Consider the following 23242-nt stretch of genomic DNA (forward strand, 5'->3'; position numbering starts at 1 on the left):
AGCTCACTGCCTCCAGAAACCACGGCTGCCTTTCCCAGACTCCCGCCTCTCTGCCTGGGCCTGCAGCTCAGGACGGGCTGTTCTGCCTGCACGGAAGGAGACTAAGCCTACCCAGATGACCTCCCCTCTCCAATCTTGTTCTCCACACCCTATACTCCCACCATCATGTGGTTCCTTTGGAAAACCTTATAATTACCTGGAAGGAGATAGGACAGGCCCAGAGAATAGTTGGTTGTTTTCATCTCTGACTTTGAGTTCTTGCCACTGAAATGAGTGGGGTATGCTAACAGTGTGGCTTTTCCTGGCAGCATGTTCCCCTACTCCCACCCCACCAGATCCTAAACTCTTTAGAGTTCCTTACCATGTAGGCATGAGAACATGAAAGGCAGGGTTACAGCTTATTGGTCCCTAGTCCTAGTTATGGCTGTAAATGGATGTTTAGGTCTGATGTCATAGGTGGCAGTGGATACAGCTACTCTTGGGAAGAGGTTGGGGAAGGAATGGACTTGTTGTTCCTCTCTGATTTCTCAGAAGCAGAATCGAAGGCCCTAAGTCAGCCTGGAAAGGCCTGGCTCCCACCTGGAGCCCTGAGATTGTAGGAGGTACACATCTTACTTTACAGCTAGGGCTTGGAGTCCCAGAAAAGCCTCCTTGGAGTACTTCTATGGTCAAAGACTCTCCCAGGCTTCAGGCTATGGTCTTGAGCACCATAACTGGGGAGCCCATGACCTGAACTCATTGCAGGTCTGAGTGGTGGGAGTACAGAAGAGAACAGGCCCATTGTGGTCTCTTAGGGGACCAACTTGCTGGGCTGATGCAGCCCCACCTTGGTGCTTGGCCAGTCCAGGTGGTCCCTGAGCTGTCAACCTGGGGGGTGGGGGATGACCCCCAGGACTTTTCATCCTCACCTTTCTGGATGATAAGTGCCAGTGGTCAGTAATAAGTGGCCAGCTCAGCTGCATTCCCTTGGACTCCTCAACTTGAAATGTGGGCTGGAAGTCTGTGCTTACCTGACTAGCCCAATTATTCTGGATCAGTGTTTTCCATGGGATTCATTTTCTACTGAGTAGTTGACAGTTCCTCTCTGAGTCCTTTCCTGTGCTAGACTCAGTTATCCTCTCTATCCTCTGTTTCTTTTGTCTCCACCAGCTCTGACTGAATGCTTTGGAGCCAAGACTTCTAGACTCCTAAATATTAACCAATATGCGGGGCTGCTTCTACTTAGTTCCAAAGAGTAGTACAGGCAGTAGGTACAGTGAGGAGTAAGAAAGGAAACATTTCCATAGACTGGAGTCATTGGAGAGAACTTCCTGGTGGAAGGGGCAATAGCCTTTGAGGGAAGGGGGAGGGAAATTCCAGTAGCCAAACCCGCTTTTTGGCTGCCTCTCTGGTCCCAAGTGGAATTCTGCCCCTGGATCAAGGGTAATCTCCTGTTCTGACTCTCATTTGGAAGGTTTTATCGCCAACCTCTCTGTGCAGCGGCAGTTCTTCCCCACTGATGAGGATGAGATAGGAGCTGCCAAAGCCCTGATGAGACTTCAGGACACATACAGGCTGGATCCAGACACAATTTCCAGAGGAGAACTTCCAGGTAACTCACCACCCCAGGTGTTGCCTGTCCTGCATGTGTCTCTTCAATGGCGGGACAGGTTGGAGTCACCACCAACTTGTGGCCTCTATCCTCAGGTGCACCTCTGGTGGTGATCCTCTCTTGGTTCACCAGTTGGTGCTGGTCTCCCACTCCTATGACAGGCGTCTCCCTCAGCCCCTGCCCTGCCACCTCCCTCCATGTATTAGCCAAGGCCCTCTCCTCTTGTGTCTCAGAGAAAGCCAAAGTTGCTGCTCAGGAACCCCCTTTGCCTCTGTCCCTAGAACACCACACAGATGTGCATTCAGACCTGCTTTCGTCTCCCACCATCCAATGTCTTTTCATCTAAGGATGATCTGGGCTTACTGTCCCTCTGTTCTGAGTCTTCTTAGTTACAGTCTCTGTTCCTATGCATTCTGTCTCCACCTCTCTGGGTTCTCCCCATGAGCTCACATATAGGCTCTATTCTTGCTCACCTAACACTTGCCTCCCTCAATATCTGAGACTCTTTTGAGTCTTTGCTGCTGATTCATCTCTTTTCCCCTCCTGGTTAGGCTACTGAATAGAGTAATCTATACTTTATCCACTTTCCTGGTTTCCATATGCTCCTGAACTCATTGTATCTGGCCTTTTCCCCCACTGTTCACTGATCTGTTCTTGCAAGGTCATCAGTGGCCACTTGACTGGTAAACGCAGTGGACAGGGTTCACACATTATGTTCTTTAACTTCACAGCAGCATTTGATGGATGGATTGCCCCATTCTTTGTGATGTTCTTTCCTCCTTTGAATTTTGGGATACTAATAATCTGCTTCTCTTTTAGCCTCTCTGGTCATTTTTTCTGTCTCTCAACTGGCCCCTCTTCCACTGACTTCCCAGTGTTAGTGTTTATAAGAAGATGTTTTGAGGGCCACTAGAGACCAGTAAACACAGTGATTCCCTGTGTGAGGCCCATACAGACCCAGGTTAGTCCAGCTCCAGAGTCCCAGCTCCTCCCTTTAGACTCCATTAGAGAGAGGTCAGTTCAGGGCATCTGCAAGATCTGTTTACCCTGTAGCTTTCAGATTGGTTGCTTGGAGGAGGGAACCACACCCTGGCGTTGACCTTTCACATTCAGGTAGCAGACTGAATGAGTGTCCTGAATGGGGATATGGGGCAGAAGGGAATTATTCCCTAGGACTCCATCCTTACCTCATCTTCTCCCTGAGCACCTTCCCCAGGTGAGCCCAGCCATTTCCATTACCTAGGTGGATGACATCCAAATATGTGTCTCATGCCAAGGCTCGTCTCTTGAGCTTCTAACCAGTGTAGGCAGATGCCTGTGGGACATCTCTACTTTGATCTTCCATGGACTTCTTGAACTTCATGTGTCCTGAACTGAAATCCTCATCTCTTTATGAACACTTTACCTTCCCACTCACCCCTTTATCTCAGCAAAAAGGACCTCCATCCTCGGGCTGCCTAAGCCAAAATCCTAAGGCCCATGGATTCTACCTCTTTATCTCATGTCTTCTGTACTTACCCCCTCACTCCAGGCTCACACCCCTTTTTTCTCAATTTGATGATCAAAATACCATTTCAACTTGTCTCCTACCGCCAGCTCACTGCCTAAGGCTATCTTCCGTATGGTCTTAAGCACACATTTGTTCACATGAGTTCCTGATTACTGTGCTTAATTTCCAAGGCTAAACCCAACTCCTCCTGTGTGATCTTTAGGGTCCTGCATAACCCCATTTTCTTGGCGTCCTTGCTCATTGTATGCAGCTTTCCCTATCACATAGCTGTTTTGTCTCACTCCCTCTGTAGGAATACCTTTACCCATGTCAGCTAGGCTGCTCCATGTTTGATTGCCTGTCAGCAATCAGTTCAGCTGTCACTCTTCCAAGTGCTCTCCAGGGAGCAGACATTCGAGTTGGCTTCTGGGGAGGATGCTGAGTGCCGGGGAGCCATTCTTAGCATTCTTGGCATCTAGGAGACGTTGATAATAGCTACTGGTCATTAACCTCCTGGGGAATCATAGGAGACATCTTCATATGTCATCTCATTGAATTCTTGGCACAAACTCTTTAAAATTGATGGTGTTATATTTATTTAGAGAGAAGGGGACTGAGACTTAGAGAGGTGTGGTAACTTGTCCATGGTCACACAGCTGGTGGGCGCCCTAGTGAGGCCAACACAGATCTAGCTGAGTCCAGCTCCAGAGCCCCAGCTCAGTCAGCTGTGCTACACTGGCCCACCAGTGCAGGTTCCTGGGCCTGCAGAGCCAGAGGAGACCTATGGAGAGGGACGGGGGCTCCAGGAGCCCCCTAATCCCTGGCCTACCTATGGACTCCATCTTGTGTTTACTCTCCCCAACTTCCTATTCCACGTTACTGGTTCCTGAGCCACCAGGGTAAGCAGACCCTGATCTTTGAAGCATTTAGCCTACTGTGTAGGGGTTTTATTCCAGGCAGAAAGAGGCTTCTCTGATTTCTTTTGTGTCAGTTTTGCCCAGGTTGCTGTTAATGGAGCAGTGGGGAGTCTTCCTTGCTTTCCAGGGAGAGTCATATCCCCTACTTCCCATCCACGGGATCTGCTGTCTCGTTATTCTCCGAGGAACCACACACATAGTCTTTCCCATCTTGAGCCCACCTGAAATCCTGCATCTCCCTATAGCTGCTTCTTCATATTGGCTTGAAACTATCTTCAAGGTCATTTTCCAGCACTCCCTCTACAGCAGATGACCTTTGGGTCACAAGACCCACTAAACTGATACTCAGCAAGGTCCCTGCCACTTAACAGGCAAAGCTGGCACTGCAGCCTTGGCTCTTGGCCTCCCTTGGTGTCTCTCACACTGCTCCCGCTCCCTCTGTTTCTCCTATCTTTAGTTATTTCTCAGGGTTATTCGGTGTTCTTTCTGGGTAGATGCTCCCTGGAGCTCTGGCCTCAGCTGTCTTCTCCATTCTTTCCGCAGAGTTTCCGCAAGTGATTTTCCTCACCCATGGCTTGGTTGGCACTTGGATTTATGTTTTATATATTCGACTAATTTTTCCATCCTTCAGACTCATATGGCAAGCTGCCCACCAGACATCTTCTCTGTGGTCCACAGGACCTTCCCACTGTCCTCAGCAATGCTTCCTGGTGGGTTTCTGGGGCTCCCCCTTAAAAAGGTCCCTTCCTACTTGGGAGACAGGGAGTCTGAGGCTAGGAGGTTGGCTGCGAACCCCAGTCTGGGGCAGAGCCATCTGTCTGTGCTCACTGTGTCAGTGGCCCTTTAGGGTGTGCGGTCTAAATGTCTGATGGAGTTCTGCTTGGTAATGACCCCCATCTAGTGGCCCAGGTTTTCCTTGAAGCAGGAATCTCCTTCCCTAACCCAGAGGCTCTTTGGAGCCTGACTATTTACCTCTCCTGCTGTAGGAACCAAGTACCAGGCCATGCTGAGTGTAGATGACTGCTTTGGGATGGGCCGCTCAGCTTATAATGAAGGGGACTATTATCATACGGTGATGTGGATGGAGCAGGTGCTAAAGCAGCTTGATGCTGGGGAGGAGGCCACCACAACCAAGTCCCAGGTGCTGGACTACCTCAGCTATGCTGTCTTCCAGTTGGGTGACCTGCACCGTGCCCTGGAACTCACCCGTCGCCTTGTCTCCCTTGGTAAGGAGATTCTAAGGTAAGGTAAGATGGGAATGGAGAGTGGCAGAGGGACTGCACTGTGCTGGCCACTACCTGACCCCTCTCCTGGGACTGAGTCAGTTTACCCTGTCACTTGGCCAGTGACTAATGCCTTAGTGACTTTAGGACCAGTCCAGCGTCTTCCTGGCTCCTTACCCACCTCAGTCCTGGCCTTAGTGTTGCCCAGTCACTGACAGATACAGTCAGGCCTGTGGCACTTGTGTTCCTTTTTGATAAGGACTCCGTGTCATGCAGGACTATGCAGGGTGGAACCTTTACTGCATCAGGAGCAGCTCAGAAGTCAAGTTGTACTTCAAGATTGCTACGTGCCAAACAGTGGCAGTGCTATTAGAGGCCTGAGGTCTAATATAGGACTTATATGGCATTGATACTTTGTGTATCTTGTGCTGTTGAACTGAAGAAGGCCAAAAGCGCAGTGCCTTTAAAACTCATCTGCCTCTTTTTTTTTTTTTTTGAGGGGGAGTCTCACTCTGTCATCTAGGCTTGAGTGGCATCTTGGCTCGCTGGAACCTCCGCCTCCTGGGTTCACAAGATTCTCCTGCCTCAGCCTCCCAAGTAGCTGAGATTACAGAGGCACATGCCACTATGCCTGGCTAATTTTTGTTGTATTTTTTTTTTTTAGTAGAGATGGAGTTTCACCATGTTGGTCAGGCTGGTCTCGAACTTCTGACCTCAAGTTGTCCATCTGCCTTGGCTCCCCAAAGTTCTGGGATTACAGGTGTGAGCCATTGCACCCGGCCTCTGTTGGTTTTTCAGCTATGACAAGCATACTCTGGTTAGATGCTGTGGAAGGTAGAATGAACCATGCAAGTGAGCTGCTGGGAGAGAAACCGCTTACAGAATAATTTCTCTAAATGACCTAACAGATGTTTGTGGTTTCCTTTTCTTTCTTTTTCCTTGCTTTTTCTAGACCCAAGCCATGAACGAGCTGGAGGGAATCTGCGGTACTTTGAGCAGTTATTGGAGGAAGAAAGAGAAAAAATGTTATCAAATCAGACAGAAGCTGAGCTAGCAACCCCAGAAGGCATCTATGAGAGGCCTGTGGACTACCTGCCTGAGAGGGATGTTTACGAGAGCCTCTGTCGTGGGGAGGGTGTCAAACTGGTGAGATGTGTGTGTGGGGGGGTTCAGGGTGCCAAAGCTGTGTACCTGGACTCTGGCTCTGGGCACACAGGTTTAGGGAAAGTATTCTTCATTTTGTAGGTACTTTTCTTAGTATCACCCCCAGTTTTTCACGGCATATCCTGAGGCTGACGTGGGTATTCTCTGAGGTATAGGAAAGGAGATTATCTCCTCTCATGCCCAGGTAGAGCGTTGCTCCTCCAAGTTACCACTGAGCTTGCCTCCTTACCCCAACATGTCCCACCTTTGCTTGACTCACGGTTGTGAAGAAAATGATGAGTGGGTGTACCTCAGGCCCAAGGGTAGTCATAAGTGGAGAATAAGTCTCTGTGGTAAAGATGCCAGCATGTACTTGAACTTGGTATTGAGCCTTCGAGAGCCCTGGGATCCTAGTGCTTCCTGAGGAGGCCCAGGTGTGACAGGCTCTTGGCCTTTTCCATGTCCTGTCTGCATGGCATTCACTGGCTCCACCACCAAGAAAGGTTTCTCCCCTGTCCCAGCCCTTCAGACCTACTCAAGTCTTCATGAAAAGGGGCAGGAATTACTCTCTGCCATGGGACTTGTGGATGTGAGGTGACCTTGGGAGAGAAGAAAAATTGCGTGATTTGTGGGGTATCATTTCATGCCATCAAGCTGAAGGGGCTTTTGTTTTCTCTTTCCTTTTTTGTTTCTTCCTTCCCTTCTTTTTCCTGTTTTCTCTCTTCTTTCATTTCTTTCTTTTTCTCACCCTGTTGCCCAGGCTAGAGTGCAGTGGTATAATCATAGCTCACTGCAGCTTTGACATCCCAGGCTCCAGCAATCCTCCTGCCTTAGCCTCCTGAGTAGCTAAGCGTACAGGTGTGCGCCATCATGCCTGGCTAATTTTCTGTAGGGACGGGGGTCTATGTTGCCTAGGCTGTTCCCAAACTCAAGGTCTCAAGCTATCCTTTCGCCTCCCAGAGTTCTGGGATTACAGGCATGAGCCACCGTGCATGCCTACCTGCTGGGACTTTTGTTTTCTTCTGTGGTGGGGTGGGATGTAGCAGTTGCTGGCCGTGAGGTGAGACCAGTGTCTGCAGACAGCCAGACTTGAACTGAGGATTAGGACTCACTCAACTCAGGGCCTGTTACTCTGTGCTCTCCAGACACCCCGGAGGCAGAAGAGGCTTTTCTGTAGGTACCACCATGGCAACAGGGCTCCACAGCTGCTCATCGCCCCCTTCAAAGAGGAGGACGAGTGGGACAGCCCGCACATCGTGAGGTACTATGATGTCATGTCTGATGAGGAAATCGAGAGGATCAAGGAGATCGCAAAACCTAAAGTAGGTGTCACTATAGGTCCTTCTCGGGGCACTGAAGGGGGCAGGTCATTTCTCTTATTCCTAGCACTATGGATGGTTTGTTTGCTCACCTAGGCACCCTTTATCGATATCTAGCATGGGCTATCGTGGGGATACAGAGATGATTCAGACTCAGCCTGACCTTGTGAGTTCATGGTCCAGTGGTGAAGAAGAAGAGGGTAGCCAATGTGGACAGCCAAGTGCTATAATAGTCATGCTCAGAACAGGGCAGGTCCACACTGGTGTGTCAGTTCACCTGGTTGGGAGACTGGTGTGTTGGTGAGTTTTTAGGAAATATTCCATAGGGTGCTATGAAGCTGGGTCCTGTGGAGCTCCTGATTAGGACTGTAAATGAGGCGAATGACTTGGAGGAGAATGTACGTCTTTATGATATTGATTCTCTCATCCAAGAGCATGACATGTCTCCATTTGTTCATATCTTTTAAAGTTTTCTTCATATAAGCCTTGCATGTTTCTTAAGTTTATTCCTAGGTAGTTTCTTTGTTACTATTTACTTTATTTCTTCATCATTATTTTTTAACTGGTTACATTATTATATTAGTTTATTATATGCCAAACTGTTGATTTTAGAGATACATTTCATAATAAGAGCTAATATTTACTGAGTTCTTAACTGTGACAGGAACTTCTGAGTGCTTAACATGTATATTAACTGTTATGTCACAGTTATGAACAGCTGCTTATAATGATGTCACTGTCTCTGTTTTACCTATAAAGAAACAGATTCATACAGGTTGTGGCTTGTGGTTGAATTTACTTATTCCTTTTTTGGTTTTTAGCTGATTCTCTTGGGTTGCCTGGATAGTATTAACTCCTGGAAATAAGGAATGTTTTGCTTTCTCCTAATACTTTTTCCTTTGTTTTTATAGTCTTATTGAATTGCCCAGAACTTGTAGACATTAATTATATACAGTAGGCATCCTTGTCTCATTCCTGAATTTCCTGGAAATTGCTATGGTATTTTACTGCTAAGTATGCAGTTGGCTGTTGGTTTTGTATATATGTCATGTTTTAAAATTATTATTCTGCTTCTAGTTCGTAAAAGATTTGTTCCCATTTGACATCTTTTCAGAGAGACATACTTGCTGCCATATCTATCCCATCACTGATGATTGGGAGGGAGGATTTAGTTGGATTCTCTATTGCTCTGCTCCTGATAAAATTGTAGTGGCCAGGAGCCTGGATGCTCATGGAGAGACCTGAAATAGGTTCCTATCCTGGCCCCTGGATTTCATCTTGGAACAACCTTGGCTTGAGGTACTAGGACATCTAGGGCTTAGAGTCAGTGGTTGGCATCATTGATGTGGCTGAGGGAAGGGGTTAGCCAGATATATGGAGAATGGGGACTAGGACTCCCCTTTCTACCCCCTGGGTCAGCTCCAGAGTCCTCCAGAAAAGAAAACTACTTTCCTGGTTGTGCCAGGGTTTCCTGAGAGATTGCTTACCTGTTCTTCAGTTTCAGACCTGAGAACATTTCTGTGTGCATGTGTTTGCATATGTGTACATGTGTGTGGCTGGGCAAAGGGTAATGTTAGGAAAACTTATATTTGAATAGAAACCATGTGAAGAGCCAAACAAGGTTGGCAGACATATTTGGCTGTTCTCATGGCTTCTATTCAAAGATAAGCTGACCTCTGCTTTCCGGAGACTGTGAGGGACAGATGCTAGTCTGGCTTTGAAGTAGAGCCAATGAGCTTAACTTGGCCTGAGGAGAATGCCTGGCAGCTGTCTGTGGGGCCTCTGGCCTGCTTTCAAAATAGCCCTGTATTTCCCCAGGGGCTCAGATCCTCTTTGTGGGTGTCAGGCCAATGCTGAGACACAGATGTTTGGATGGGGTCTGGTTGTGGCTGCAGTTTTCAGAGAGGGACTTGCATGAGTTGGAGCTCAGGAAGGGCCTTGAGTAGGAGCTTGGGAGCTGTCTGTCCTGCTTGCGCTGGTCATCTTACTAGATCATGCTGCAGCAGCACAGTGTCTAGGTTGGTCTATCTCACCCCCTTACTAGCCTTCTGGTCCATCTACTCCTCTCTATCCCTTCTGCCACCCCCTGGCCCAGGCTACCATCATCTCTTACCCTGACCTCTGCCATGGCCTCCTAGCCTCCCAGTCCCCACTCTGGCCCCACTTTAGTCAACTCTCCATGAGGTATTCACAGTGATCAATTTTGCATTCAAATTTTGAGTGTCCCTCCCTCCCCTGCATAAAGCCTTCACCATTTCTTCTTGGCCACAAGGTTGCATCTAGTCCCTAGCCCCTGCTTGTCTCTTCAGCCTCTTTTGTCTTACTACTTCCTGGAACCTTTCATCCACACTTACTGCCACATCCATTTTCATCCCCAGGCCTCTGCATTGCTGCTCCTTCCCTGTTCCTGCAATGTACCTCTGCTTGGATAATTCATGTTAACCCTTCAGGCCTCAGCTAGGTGGTCTCCTCCCCTAGGAAGCTTTTCTTGACACTATAGTCTGAGCTTCCACAGGACATTAAGTTCACCCATGCTGTGCTGCAGTTACCTGGCTGGTATTTCTGCTTTCCCAACTTGACTGAGTTGTAAGAGTGCAGGGGCCATGTCTCAGTTACCCAGTACAGTGCTAGGCACAAAGTAGGCTCTTATCAATATTTATTGAAATCAAGAGGAAGTGTGTTGGGGTGGGAGTACCTGGGCCTGTGGCCCCACCCCTGTGAGGTCATTAGGACAGTCTACAGCCAAAGCACGTGGGCCTTTGCCATGTTGGCCGGCTCTGGGCAGGGAATCCTTCTTGGAATTTTACTAAGCCTGTCTGTGGAGGCTGCGGGAGATGAAGTAGGTGAGGGGAGTGTGTGTATAGTGTGTATATGTGTGAGTAGGTGGCTTCCAGGCAGTGGTTCACTTATTTTAACTTATAGAATCTTTTCCTGGTTTTATCATCTGACTTGTAAGGATCCCAAGGGAGTGAAAACTGTGCCATCTGTCTTTACTTGTTGAGGCTGTGGGAGCCCAGTGTGAGGTAGTGCAGCAGGAGAGTACTTCTTGGCAGATGAGGGGACTGAGGTTCAGAAAGATAGTGGAATTTGACCAAGTTGAGACAAGTACACAAGGCGGAGGCTCAGGGATAGTGGCACAGTCTGAATATGGTAGGAGTAGCTAAGCTCAGGCTGTGCTCAGGCAGGGGTGGTTCATGGGCCTGGCAACGAAAGGGGCTAGCGAGGCAGATGCATGGATGGACAAAGCAGGCATAATTCTGCAGTCAACGCAGATCTGGAGAGGAAAAGGGATGAGCAGTGTGTTGGAGCAGGGCAGTAGCCAGGATCTGATTGCAGATTGGGAATGTGGAGGCCTCAGACTCTTGCCCTCACCTGTCCTGGAGGATCTTGGGGCCTTGGCTAGAGCCATTGCCTGCAAAGCTTCCTCCACTAGCGTGGCAGCAAATCTGGTCCCAGTGCTCTCTGGGAAAATATTCAAGGCAACAACAAAAAAATCAAATCAAATCTTCCCTCTCTTCCTGCCTTCTAGCTTGCACGAGCCACTGTTCGTGATCCCAAGACAGGAGTCCTCACTGTTGCCAGTTACCGGGTTTCCAAAAGGTAAGCAAAGTTTCCAAAAAGTAAGCAAAGAATGGTGGTGGGTAGTTGCTCAAGCCCCAACTTCAGGACTTCTCAGTGCTTCCCCTGGGGATGGGTGGCTTGCCTTTTTCTGCCTGTTGGCACCTCCTCACCCCCTTGCAGGAGGCACCCTGTACTGCCTGTTTGTGCTGGCCCTGGCTCTGGGCACAGAGTGCAGGACCTCATGTAAGCCTGCCCTTCCATTTTCTTTTCTCTGCTCTTTTGGCCAAGCTCCTGGCTAGAGGAAGATGATGACCCTGTTGTGGCCCGAGTAAATCGTCGGATGCAGCACATCACAGGGTTAACAGTAAAGACTGCAGAATTGTTACAGGTACAGTTAGTCCCTGGGAAGTGGTGGTATTTCTGGCTAGATGGTCTTACAAGGTGTCTAGAACTGGGCTAAAAGAGGCCCAGCTGTATGACTACTACCTGATGCTGTGAATATGGAATGATCTCATTTTAGGAAACCAGAATTAATCATGCCTGCTGGCTTTCAACAATTAGTATTTAACAAATATCAGTTGAGCATCTGCTGTGTGTCCAAGTGTGCTGGAAGCTAGGGTTCAGTGGTGGTTATGGCAGGCTCATTTATGTCTTCTTGACAGCAGAAGCTCAAATGCAGAACGGTCTCAAGGACATCTCTAAGAGAGCTAAAAATGCCTTCAGAGGTCATGGTTCTGTGTCATAATCAAATACATTTGAAGGTCAAAGTGTTCTGTGTGTTTTCTCCTGCTGAACCATAGCTGAAGTCACTCCAAAAGCAGCAGCAGGGGAGTTCCCGTGAGGGACTGCCCAAGATGGGGTTGGTTAAGAATCCCAAGAAAGAGGCCCTAAATCCCTGGGTCTTCAGTCCACAGCATTTATTAGGGAACTTGCAGAGTGGGCTACAGCAGTCCTCAAAATGGGCAGCAAGAGACAAGGGTTGTTTTACCTATGTATTTCCACAGTGAGGGGGTCAGAGTATGGAGCTTTTATGAAGGTTTAGGGAATTTGGCTCAGGGCTGGGGCTAGTTTCTTTCAGTATTTTGGGCAACACCCTAAACACCTTTATCAGTGCCTGGGAATGTTTAAGACTCCAGCTTGGGTTCTAGCCTGCAGGGAAAAACCTGCAGCTGGCTGGGTCAGAGAGCTGTCAAGGCACTCTGATTTTTAGTCAGGACCAAGAAAGAAAGGCAGGGGTAGGTCTGGGGGACCTTACACTGTGATATGTAGGTAGAAGTGAGAGGCCTGGGCAGGTTAAGCTGGTACAGGTGGAGTGTTCTTGTCCAAGTACTCCCACTGGGACCCTGGATTCCTGCTTTTATTCAACGATGATTATGAAGAAACATAGCAGCACCCTGCTGAAAGGTTTTGGGTAAAGCTCCTTAAAAAAGTATCCTCTTGGGTATTGAGTTGAAATCAGCACTGGCTGTGTTCCACTTATGAATGTTGGGACTTCAGTGTTCTGTTGTAAAATTGATGACCTGAGACACTGTCAGAGAAGTTTCACTGGCATTTCTAGAGGCCCCTGGGTTTCGCTGGCCAAAGTTTCTGTATACTTAAAGATAGCAGCCTTTACCTTTAGGATTGGCATTAGGGTCTGATCTACCATAGATCTCATGAGAATATTGACTGAAGATCATTTGGAAAAGATTTTCTAAACTTTTGCCTGGACATACCCAAGCAAATCAGCCTTTTTGTTGTTGTTTCTGTGTAGCTGCATCAGCAGTTGGAAAAAATCAATTTTTAAGGTCATCTTTATGGATTTGTGTGAAGTCTACCAGAGTTTTAAAAAACATACTGATTATCTTGCAAATTGCATTGTGAAAATTTAATATTTTTTTCAGTTCAGCTCAACTTAGTGTTTTGTAATTTTTAAATAAGTTCTGCAGATAAGCACATCTATGGAGGACTTCTGCCACATCTCTCACTTGCCACATATGTATATGAGCACCACCATTTCAAGAGGGATAGGAGCTCCTGATGCACTTGAAGAGTCCCTGTTGGCATTGTCTTGATTCATATCTTCTTGGAGCAGGTTTTTTTTTTTTTTTTTTTTTTTTTTTAAAAAAAAAAAAACATCTGCCACTGCTTTCTCTGTGTCAGAGCCGGTCTTCAGGACTTTCATGGCTCTGATCAAAGACAACAGTCTGCTTGACTGATTTCATACCCTGGACCAAGAGCTGAGTAGACAAGGACCTGTGACTCTGTTGTTTCCTGGCTAGCTGTGCAGCTACACTCACTCTATCACTGTCTTACACTCACCTGTGGAAGATAGGAGTTTCTTAGCTATGGACTGACTTCTCTGCTACAATTCTGACTTTATCTTATCTGGCCTCTCATTGTGTTGTAGCTCAATTGACTGGGGCCGGAATGCCAGACCTCTTGGTAGAGTGGGTCTTAATGATTAAGATTCTTCTGGAAGATTCAGAACACAGCTGCCAAGTGGCTGACATGCCATTTTTGTTTGCATTCTTCTCCTAGGAACTGTCTTGTTATTTCCTTTGCTAGTCAGTGGTGTTGATCCTTCATGGTCTGGGGAACAGGAACCTGGATTTCAGCATCTATTCCTAAGTGCTTATTCCACATGAAATGCTTATGGTATGATAAATGCCTTGGCACCAGTAACAGCCCTCACACCAGGTCCTTTTAGGAATGCTGCAGGCCTCCGGAAAGGAGCTGGTTCTTCTATCTGTTGACATTCTTTCAGCTCTAGCTGACATGTTTTCTGTAGATCATTTGAAGGAAAAAGGTAATTGAGAATTTCTAGTGAATTGGATGAGGGTTTATCTGATAGAAAGGAAGAGATGCTGTACCTCTAGGATTCTCTAAGATGGAAGACTTCAGCTGCATGATGTCTCAGCCTCACCAGAAAAGTGATTTCTGACCTTTTTAACATTGCCTTTACTCTGGCCTCAGCATCATAAATACCCATGTCTTTCAAATAACTGACTCCACTCTTAGAATAGTAAGTCTAAAGATTTAAATGAATACCTCCTCACATGAATCAGTCTTGATGTATGGTTGCTTATTATTAAAGGTGTGAGCCTGGTGACTTGAGTTTGCCTGGATAGGGAATCTTACCGCTGCAAATCTAGATGGTCCCATGCATTTTGTACTTATTTGGGAACGGTATTAAAGAGTATAGGTACCGTGGCTTCAGAACCATGATCAAATATAATCCTCCAAACCTAAAAGATGCAACTTTTTTCACTGCCTGGGATCTGAAAGTTTAAGCAATCCATTTAACAAGGGGAAACATTGGAAAATGCAGTCATACTCTGCAGTGCCAGCAACAAGCAGTAATTGAATTTTCCTGAATGCACCAAGACAGCAGTCACAGTCATGTTGAACATTTTCTTCAAGGCCAGGTGTGCTGGCTTACATCTATAACTCAGTACTTTGGAAGGCCAAGGGAGGAGGATTGCTCAAAGCCAGGAGTTTGAGACCAGTCTGGGCAACATAGTGAGACTCCGTTTGTACCCCAAAGGCCCCCCAAAAAAAGAGAGAAACAAAATTTCTTCAAGTTCTTGACTACAGAAAAAGTTATGCTTTCTCAGCTGCTCTGGCACTTCCCTCCTTAGATGCATCTCCCGCTTTAGGGCCACCTGCTGAACCAGGCTTCCTTGCGCTGTTGACAGGATTTTCAGGTATTTTTGGTGCAGGAATCTTGAAGGCTGAAGCAGTGGATGACAGCATGTTTTTATCCATGCTTTGTATCAAAATTTTTATTTTTGTAGACACTGAAAATGATACTGCCAAAATTTTGTGCTCCAGCTAGATAATTTCCTCTCTTATAAAGTCCACAGTCCCTTTCTTTCCTGCATTTCTTTTTTTGTGTGTATGTGAAGCAGGGTCTTACTCTGTTGCCCAGGCTGGAGTGCAGTGATACAGCCATAGCTCAATGCAACCTGGAACTCCTGGGCTCAACCGATCCTCCTGTCTTAGCTTCCTGAGTAGCTGGGACTACAGGTGCATGCCACTGTGCCCAGATAATTTTTTCATTAGTAGAGACAGAGTCTTGCCATGTTGCCCAGGCTGGTCTCAAACGTCTGGGCTCAAGCAGTCCTCCCACTTCAGCCTCCCAAAGTACTAGGATTACAGGCGTGAGCCACCAAACCTAGCTTCTGTTCCACATTTCTGTAGGTCTCTGTTATTGCTAGTTTTGTAGCATTTCTCACATGACTGTTGGGATTGCAGAAAAGGATATACAAAAAATACCAACTTTCTGAGAATTTATGGTCTAGCCCCAGAGGTTTTAAAGTTTTCGTGAGACACACTAGCCAACTGTTCCCAAATGGACATTGGTGGTGCTGCTTGATCCATCAGCTTCCGTATTAGATTCTGTGCTTCATCTTTAATCTTGTCTTTCATTCTGTCTCTTGAAGCTCAGACAATAATTGTGATTTAGGACTTCCCGTTGTTCTGATAAGCTGTCCGCAAAGGCATTTACAATTTCTAATCCAATTAATGTCACCTGGTAGTTGCTCAGATGTTATTTCAGGTCAGGGTCACGCTGGGGGTGCTGACGTAGTACAGTAATTCTTGACCGTCCAGCAGCTGGCCACCCGTGTTGGGCTGTTTCGCTTGGGTGCAGAAGTACTCCATGCAGTAGACCACTGTGAGAGTCTGCCCCACTCAGTCTGACCAGGAATAGCAGAGGTGGCAGGAACAGTGTCAGTTGCTGAGTACCTCCAAAACTAGTGTTTTAAAAAAAATCCTTGCTTAAATTTGTTACTGACTTTCCTCTGGATTACTTTCTTAATATATCCCAAACAAACCAGGCCCAGGCCAGGGCCTGCCTCAAGAAGTGCTCCCTTTGCTGCAGTCTGAGCATCCATGAAGTGGCTGGAGCTTCTCCACAGTGATTATATACAGTTCATCCATCTTGTTTTGTTTGGGAAGCCACATTTGTGCTGTAGCCTTACTCTTAGAACTGTAGACTTGTTTGCGATGTTTGCTCTGCTTGTGCTGGCCAGGCATGGTTGTCTTCCACCTTAGAGAAGCTCCTCTTGGTAGTTCTGGTTGTTTTTAGGCCTGGGAAGTTGGTATCCCTGGAGTGATGGGCTGCTACAGAGCTGTTCATGCTGCTTACAAGGTCTAATGCTGTTATTTCCTACTAGGTTGCAAATTATGGAGTGGGAGGACAATATGAGCCACACTTCGACTTCTCTAGGGTAAGGCCTAAATCACGGGTGCTTTCAAAGGGCCCTGCTCTAGCTGATTTGAGAAGCGTGGAGCTTCTAGGAGCATTTCAGCCTCCACATCAGTACCTCCACCCCTTGTCCTCCCTTCACCTCTGCATCACCAGGGGAAACTCTGTTACTGGTGAATCCCAAGTCTGGAACCAGGGGTCCTGCAGAACTCAGTGGAGCCTGGCTGTCTCCCCTATAGATGTGTGGATAGTTTGTCCCCTGCCCTAACCCTGTCACCCTTTGCCCTGATTCTAAAGCAAAGAGCCTCACTAGGTCTTTGTGAAAACCGTTTTTGCCCCTTTTCCTCTTCCTTGCCAACCCCATGCCCTAGCCAGAGTTTCCTTTGCAGCCTTGGCAAATGTTCCTGGCTGATTTATGGAACACACACACTTATTACCTTCCCCTGACCCTTTTGGCACTAGTCTTGTGGTTGGTGGGTGAAGCCTGTTGTAAACTTGGGTGAAAGTTGTTGTCTGTTGCAGCGACCTTTTGACAGCGGCCTCAAAACAGAGGGGAATAGGTTAGCGACGTTTCTTAACTACGTAAGTATTGGTTCCAGGCCCACCTGTTTATTCTCACTTAATTTTATAGAATGATGAGCGAGGTGCTTTCAAGCATTTAGGGACGGGGAATCGTGTGGCCACTTTCTTAAACTACGTGAGTATGATGTATGCTGATGGGCCCTAAGGGACCCTGGGTCCAGAGGGCTGCCTTATATCCCACCCCATCAAGGCTGATATCATCTGCTATTAAGTAATGGCCAGGTCCTTCTGGCTATTGGCACCCTTCTTGGCTGGAATAGGGAGAGTTGGCCTCTGTTTCTATTCATTTTCCCTACTGCCCTTACCAGGACATTCCTGGCTCCTATTTTGTTTCCCCAATGTTTAAAATTGTGATAAAATAAACATAACATAAAGCTTACCATCTTAACCATTTTTAAATATATGGTTCAGTGGTATTAGATACATTCATAGTGTGCAAGCATCACCACCCTTCATTTCCACCTATTTTCGTTTTCTAAAACTGAAATTCTACCCATTAAGCAATAATTCCAGATTCTCCTCCGCCAGCTCCTGGCAGCCACCATTCTGCTTTCTGTCTCTATGATTTTGATTGCTTAAATAAGTGGAATCAAAGTATTTTTTTGTTTGTTTTTGAGATGGAGTTTCACTCTTGTTACCCAGGCTGGAGTGCAATGGCGCGATCTCGGCTCACCGCAACCTCCGCCTCCTGGGTTCAAGCAATTCTCCTGCCTCAACCTCCTCAGTAGCTGGGATTACAGGCAAGCGCCACCATGCCCAGCTAATGTTTTGTATTTTTAGTAGAGACGGGGTTTCACCATGTTGACCAGGATGGCCTCGATCTCTTGACCTCGTGATACCCCCGCCTCGGCCTCCCAAAGTGCTGGGATTACAGGCTTGAGCCACCGCGCCCGGCCAGAATCAAAGTATTAATACTTGTATTTTTGTGTGGCTGGTGCATAATGTCCTAAAGGTTTATACATGCTGTAGCATATTCTGTCGTCTTTTTTTTTTGAAATGGAGTCTTCCTCTGTCACCCTGGCTGGAGTGCAGTGGTATGATCTCAGCTCACTGCAACCTTGGCTTCTCAGGTTCAAGTGATTCTGTTACCTCAGCCTCCCAGGCAGCTGGGATTATAGGCACTAGCCACCACGCCTGGCTAATTTTTATATTTTTAGTAGAGATATGGTTTCACCATGTTGGCCAGGCTGGTCTCAAACTCCTGACCTCAGGTGATCCACCTGCCTCAGACTCCCAAAGTGCTGGGATTACAGGCGTGAGCCACTGCTCTGGGCCATTCTGGCTCATTTTTTGATGGGCTTAGTGCTAGTTTGGGCTTTTGGGTTGGGTGCCTCGAAGGGTTCCCTCCTTGGCAGCAGAGTGAAGGGATAGCCTTAGCTCTCCCTAGATGAGAGGCACCTTTGTTTTCTCTAAGGCTTAGTGGCCTCATTCCTACCTCTTGACTCTGTTCCATCCATTGGTTGTAAGGTTTACCTTTCACATGAGAGCCAGCTCTAAAGAGGCATAGAGGTAGTAAAGTAAGAGAGACAGAAGCCTGTGTCCATTTTTTTCTTTTATGTTTTTATTGTGTGGTTATTACATGCTGGGGATTGTGCTGTGTACATGCCGGTAGGCAGGACGTATGTGATCTCTCTTGTGTTGCTTGAGGTCCAACATGAGAGACTTATTTTAAATATCAGAGCAATTCTTCATCTTTTTTTTTTTTTTTTTTTTTTTTTTTTTTTTTTTTTTTTTTTTTTTTTTTTTTTGAGACAGTTTCCCTCTATTGCCCAGGCTGGGGTACAGTGGTGTGATCTCAGCTTACTGCATCCTCAGCCTCCCAGGTTCAAGCATTTCTCCTGCCTTAGCCTCCCATATAACTGGGATTACAGGGGTGCACCACCATGCCTAGCTAATTTTTGTATTTTTAGTAGAGATGAGGTTTCACCACATTGGCCAAACTGGTCTTGAACTCCTGACCTCAAGTGATCCATCCGCCTTCACCTCCCAAAGTGCTGGGATTACAGGCATGAGCCACCTTGCTCAGCCTAAACATCAGGGAGATTATTATGTAGTTATGGAGATAGGTGCTGTGAACCCCAGGCTTCTGGTTCAGTGGAGGCCTCCCTTGGGAAGTAACACATCAGTTGAGACTTAAAAGTTGAATGGAAATTAGCTGCTAGAATATGGTTTCTGGCAGAAGAGAGAGTGTATGTAGTCCTATAAGAGAAAAGGAGCTTGGGAGGCTGGAAATATAGAAAAAGGCTGGCGTGTCTGGAGAGAGAGAGGCTAGTTAGACTGACAGGGCCTTGGGGTTCTAGAAAAAAATCTGGGTTTGATCCCCAGGGCTGTGAGAAGCCATCAGAGCTTTTTGTCTTACTCATTTACCATATGTCTGTCAAATGCACTTCAGTGAGTCTGGTATGTATCCTGTGGAAATATTTTTTAGCTCCAATTTTTATTGCATTAGGGACAAAAAACTTAAAGTAAGAGAGCCAGATGGGAAAGAAGTAGTGCTTTGGGCATGAGTCAACGCACACTCTGTGGGCATGAGTGCAGCTTTGCTAGTGTGGAACTTGTGTTCAATGTAGCTTAAGGCCTTACCATGGGAGAAAGCAGGGCCTCTAGAGACATAGTGCCCCACCTTCCCACTCAGGTGGCCCTGGGGAGGGTTGCTACTCTGAGAAGATGAAGGTCTGACTGGAGCAGCAAACTACTAGATCCAAAGAAAAAGCTGCAGTAGGGGGCCGAACATGGTGTTGGAAACAGTAGCGAACTCCTGGTCAGGGCACTTTGCTGAGTACAGTGGCTTAGGCAAGGCCAAGGCTAGTTGGGGATTCAAGGGATAGGGGTCAGAACAGGCATTTTCTGAGTGCAGACTCAGATTATTTTCATCCAAGGACAGCCTGGATGTGAATCTCCTGTGGGCCTCAACTCTTGAGCACTCATGACATGGAGACTGTTCTAATGAATCTCACTGATTAGCCACAGGAAGAGCCTTTCTTAGCTGAAGGGCTGGCCATAGAGCAGACTCTGAGCAGTGTCACTCATGCTCAGAGGAGGGTGATCTTTATACCTCATCGTGTCCTTTGTGGCTTAGTTGCTCTGAGAGCCTTGAGTAGAAGGGCCAAGCTCTATGTCTTGTATTTCCAGATGAGTGATGTAGAAGCTGGTGGTGCCACCGTCTTCCCTGATCTGGGGGCTGCAATTTGGCCTAAGAAGGTAAGTTCTGATTCTTGTGGATCAGAGGTAGAAGCAAGGCTCAGACTTTACTTTGTCCGTGTCCCCCAGAACCATTACCTGGCCTGCCTGATGGCTACTGTGATGTGCCTTAGCCCACCTGGACTCCTACCTTGTAGCCCCAGCTTCTTCCTGGGGAGAAGGGACAGGGAGGGAAGCCCTTTCAGGGGCAGGTGAGTTCCCAGACTTCTACCCCAGAAAGGTATAAGGTTGGAGAAACCACCAGTTCTATGTCTATTGCTGGAGTCCCAGAACCCTGTCCCCCATCCATGGGAAAATGAGGGTGTTTCTGCTTCGGGTGGGGCTTCTCTGATGCTTGCAGTCAGGTCCCTGAGCACAGTCTCTAAGGATGTGTTCTGATAGGCCATCTGTTTCTCAGGGTACAGCTGTATTCTGGTACAACCTCTTGCGGAGTGGGGAAGGTGACTACCGAACAAGACATGCTGCCTGTCCTGTGCTAGTGGGCTGCAAGTGGGGTGAGTGTCTTAAGGGGTGGTATTGGTGTTGGTGGCCTCAGCTTGGGCTTTGCTTATTGGTCTTAGATTCTGATCTGTGAGACAATTGCTGCCAAATGTGCCAAGACTGTCTCCTCCTTAGGGTTTTTTTCTGCTAACCATTACTACCATCCAGCCATATAATGTCCATGCAGTGGTAAATGCCAAGGCAGCTGGTTGGGAACATTCAGGGATACACAGAGAGCTGAAGAAGTCCTGAGGAAGAATAGCTGCATAAGCACCATAGGCCCAGGACCCTCTGGCAAGGCTTCTGAGGGAACAGAGTGGAGAGCTGAAAGCAGTGAGGGGAAAGAGTATCTCAGGCAAGCAAGGATGGAGGCACAGGCTAAAACCAGCATGTGGGTGTGGGGGCTGGCTCCCTTGTCACTTGAAAAAGGAGAGGCCTGTGGCACAGGGACCAGGAGATGAGGCCGGAGGCTGGGACCAGACTGCAAAGGCTCAAGCTTGAGCCTTACCCTGGGAGCAATTGTGGTGAGCCTCAGAGAGGCTCGAACCAGGATGTGACAGGAAGTATTTGTAAGGAGATGAGTGTGTAGCCTCCTTGGAGAGTTTTGAAGATAGTGATAGGTTTGCAGAAAATTAAATCAAAAAGAAAACAAGGCAGTTGCTGAATTCAGGGTAAAAAAGTTGTACAAGAAAGGAAATGTAAGTATAATCTACTAGATGGCTCAGGTGTAACACTTACATGATATAATTATATACACACTGAGTATTACTTTAACTAAAACTTTTGATTTACCTGTACTGGAAAGATGGGATGGGATAAGTACGTGTTTTAGGGGTAGAATGAAATAATTCAAAAGTTGAAAATCAAGGAATAGAACTGTAAAGCATATAACCTAGAAAAATGAGGTTAAATAATCAGAAGAAACAGCTAGGGGAGTTTAATGTTCCCTGGGAGTGGGGATTAGGGAGGGGAAGGAGAGGCTTAGGAGATTGCTGTTTATCATTATAAGTCTTGTAGACAATTTTATTTTTTTCAATGAAGTACATGTATTACTTTATATTTTAAAAGCTCTGGACTTCAATAGTGCATTGAAGCAAAATTTTTATTCATTATGAGAGAGTCTATAAGGAATGGAATCATGGTTCCTGGGTGTTTGAAGATATGGCGTGAGGTGACTGGCAGCAGCTCTGCTGCTCTTGTGCCCATGGCATACAGGCTGGATCTGCTGGCCCACAGCTCCTGAGGCTAACATCCAAGGCCTCTGCAATGCTGATAGGCTCCCTCGTCCTCACACCCTACCTCTCATTTTCCACCTGCCACCTCCCAGTCATATCAGGCTTCTTGAGTCCTCAACACACGTCGGGTGGCTCCTGCCTTGATTACTTTCTCATCCTGTTGTCACTCCTGGGACCTTCTTGATGAGAGAACCATCTGGGTGTGTCCATCTTCCCTGCATAACTTCTATTTAGCTTTATATTCTAGTCCAGGATTTCCTCTTCCCTCTAAGAGCAAGAAACGTGTGCAGGCTGCCATGGGAATAGAACCAAAGGGCATTGAAGGGCATGGGCATCAAAGGGCATGGTTATATGCCTTTAGGCACTATTCCCATGGCAACCTGCACACATGTATCTTGTCTCACTGGCAGAATTTCATACAATTACCTGTTTACATGTGTCTTCCTCACCAATTCATCAGCAAATTGAGGCCTGAGACCATGTCTTGTCTTATTTGTGTCTGATTCCAGGGCACAGTGCAGGGGTCATCATGAAGGAGTCATTCATTCAGTATACTAAACTGACCAATAGGATTATAACATACTTGCTTTCTGTCCACAGTCTCCAATAAGTGGTTCCATGAACGAGGACAGGAGTTCTTGAGGCCTTGTGGATCAACAGAAGTTGACTGACATCATTTTCTGTCCTTCACCTTCCTGGTCCTGCAGCCCATGTCATCTTCAAGTTCAACGTGACAGATACCTTTTATGTTCCAGTTTCTATAGGCTGGTTTTTGGAGAAATGAATGTTTGTCTGGAGCAAAGGGAGACCATACTAGGGCGAATCCTATGTAACTGAAGTCCCAGCCCTTCCATTCAGTCTGTGCCATCCCTGGCCCCAAGGCTAGGATCAAAGTAGCTGCAGCAGAGTTAGCTGTCTAGCGCCTAGCAAGGTGCCTTTGTACCTCAGGTGTTTTAGGTGTGAAATGTTTCAATGAACCAAAGTTCTGATACCTTGTTTACATGTTTGTTTTTATGGCATTTCTATCTATTGTGGCTTTAACCAAAAAATAAAATGTCCCTGCCAAAAGCCTTAAAGAGACTTACTTGGAGTATTTTTAAGACTGGAAGCTTTTTACCAGGTTCATCGTTTACTATGCATCACCCCCATGCAGGAATAGTCTGGATAATGAATGCTTTAATATCAGAAAAGCATCTTGGGTCTTGGGTTTCAGACCTAGTTTCAACACTTGTGTCTCCTCTAAGCATCAGTGTCCTTTTCTGGAAAGTAGGGTAAATAGTTTCTCTTTGTCTTCCAGAGAACATAGCACA

General features: G+C 46.9%; 1 protein-coding gene across 7 annotated transcripts in view; it reads left to right on the forward strand.

The window, feature by feature from the left end:
- P4HA2 (prolyl 4-hydroxylase subunit alpha 2) overlaps positions 1-23008 on the forward strand; it is a 34870-nt gene extending 11862 nt beyond the window's left edge. For 3 of the 7 annotated variants that reach the window (XM_017532463.2, XM_017532464.2, XM_037739931.1), the window contains 11 exons: positions 1454-1591; positions 4984-5223; positions 6173-6366; positions 7509-7685; positions 11212-11282; positions 11532-11631; positions 16403-16456; positions 17066-17131; positions 20149-20217; positions 20615-20711; positions 22533-23008. In XM_017532463.2, the coding sequence (XP_017387952.1) occupies positions 1454-1591; positions 4984-5223; positions 6173-6366; positions 7509-7685; positions 11212-11282; positions 11532-11631; positions 16403-16456; positions 17066-17131; positions 20149-20217; positions 20615-20711; positions 22533-22603 (1277 nt within the window). In that variant the 3' untranslated portion in view covers positions 22604-23008. Of the gene's footprint in view, positions 1-1453; positions 1592-4983; positions 5224-6172; positions 6367-7508; positions 7686-11211; positions 11283-11531; positions 11632-16402; positions 16457-16956; positions 17017-17065; positions 17132-20148; positions 20218-20614; positions 20712-22532 lie in introns of all 7 variants that reach the window. The other 4 variants (XM_017532466.2, XM_017532467.2, XM_037739932.1 and 1 more) reach the window with 3 other exon arrangements.
- Positions 23009-23242: the final 234 nt, after the last annotated feature.

This window comes from Cebus imitator, unplaced genomic scaffold (assembly GCF_001604975.1).
Source record: "Cebus imitator isolate Cc_AM_T3 unplaced genomic scaffold, Cebus_imitator-1.0 Scaffold76, whole genome shotgun sequence".
NCBI classification, from domain to species: domain Eukaryota; kingdom Metazoa; phylum Chordata; class Mammalia; order Primates; family Cebidae; genus Cebus; species Cebus imitator.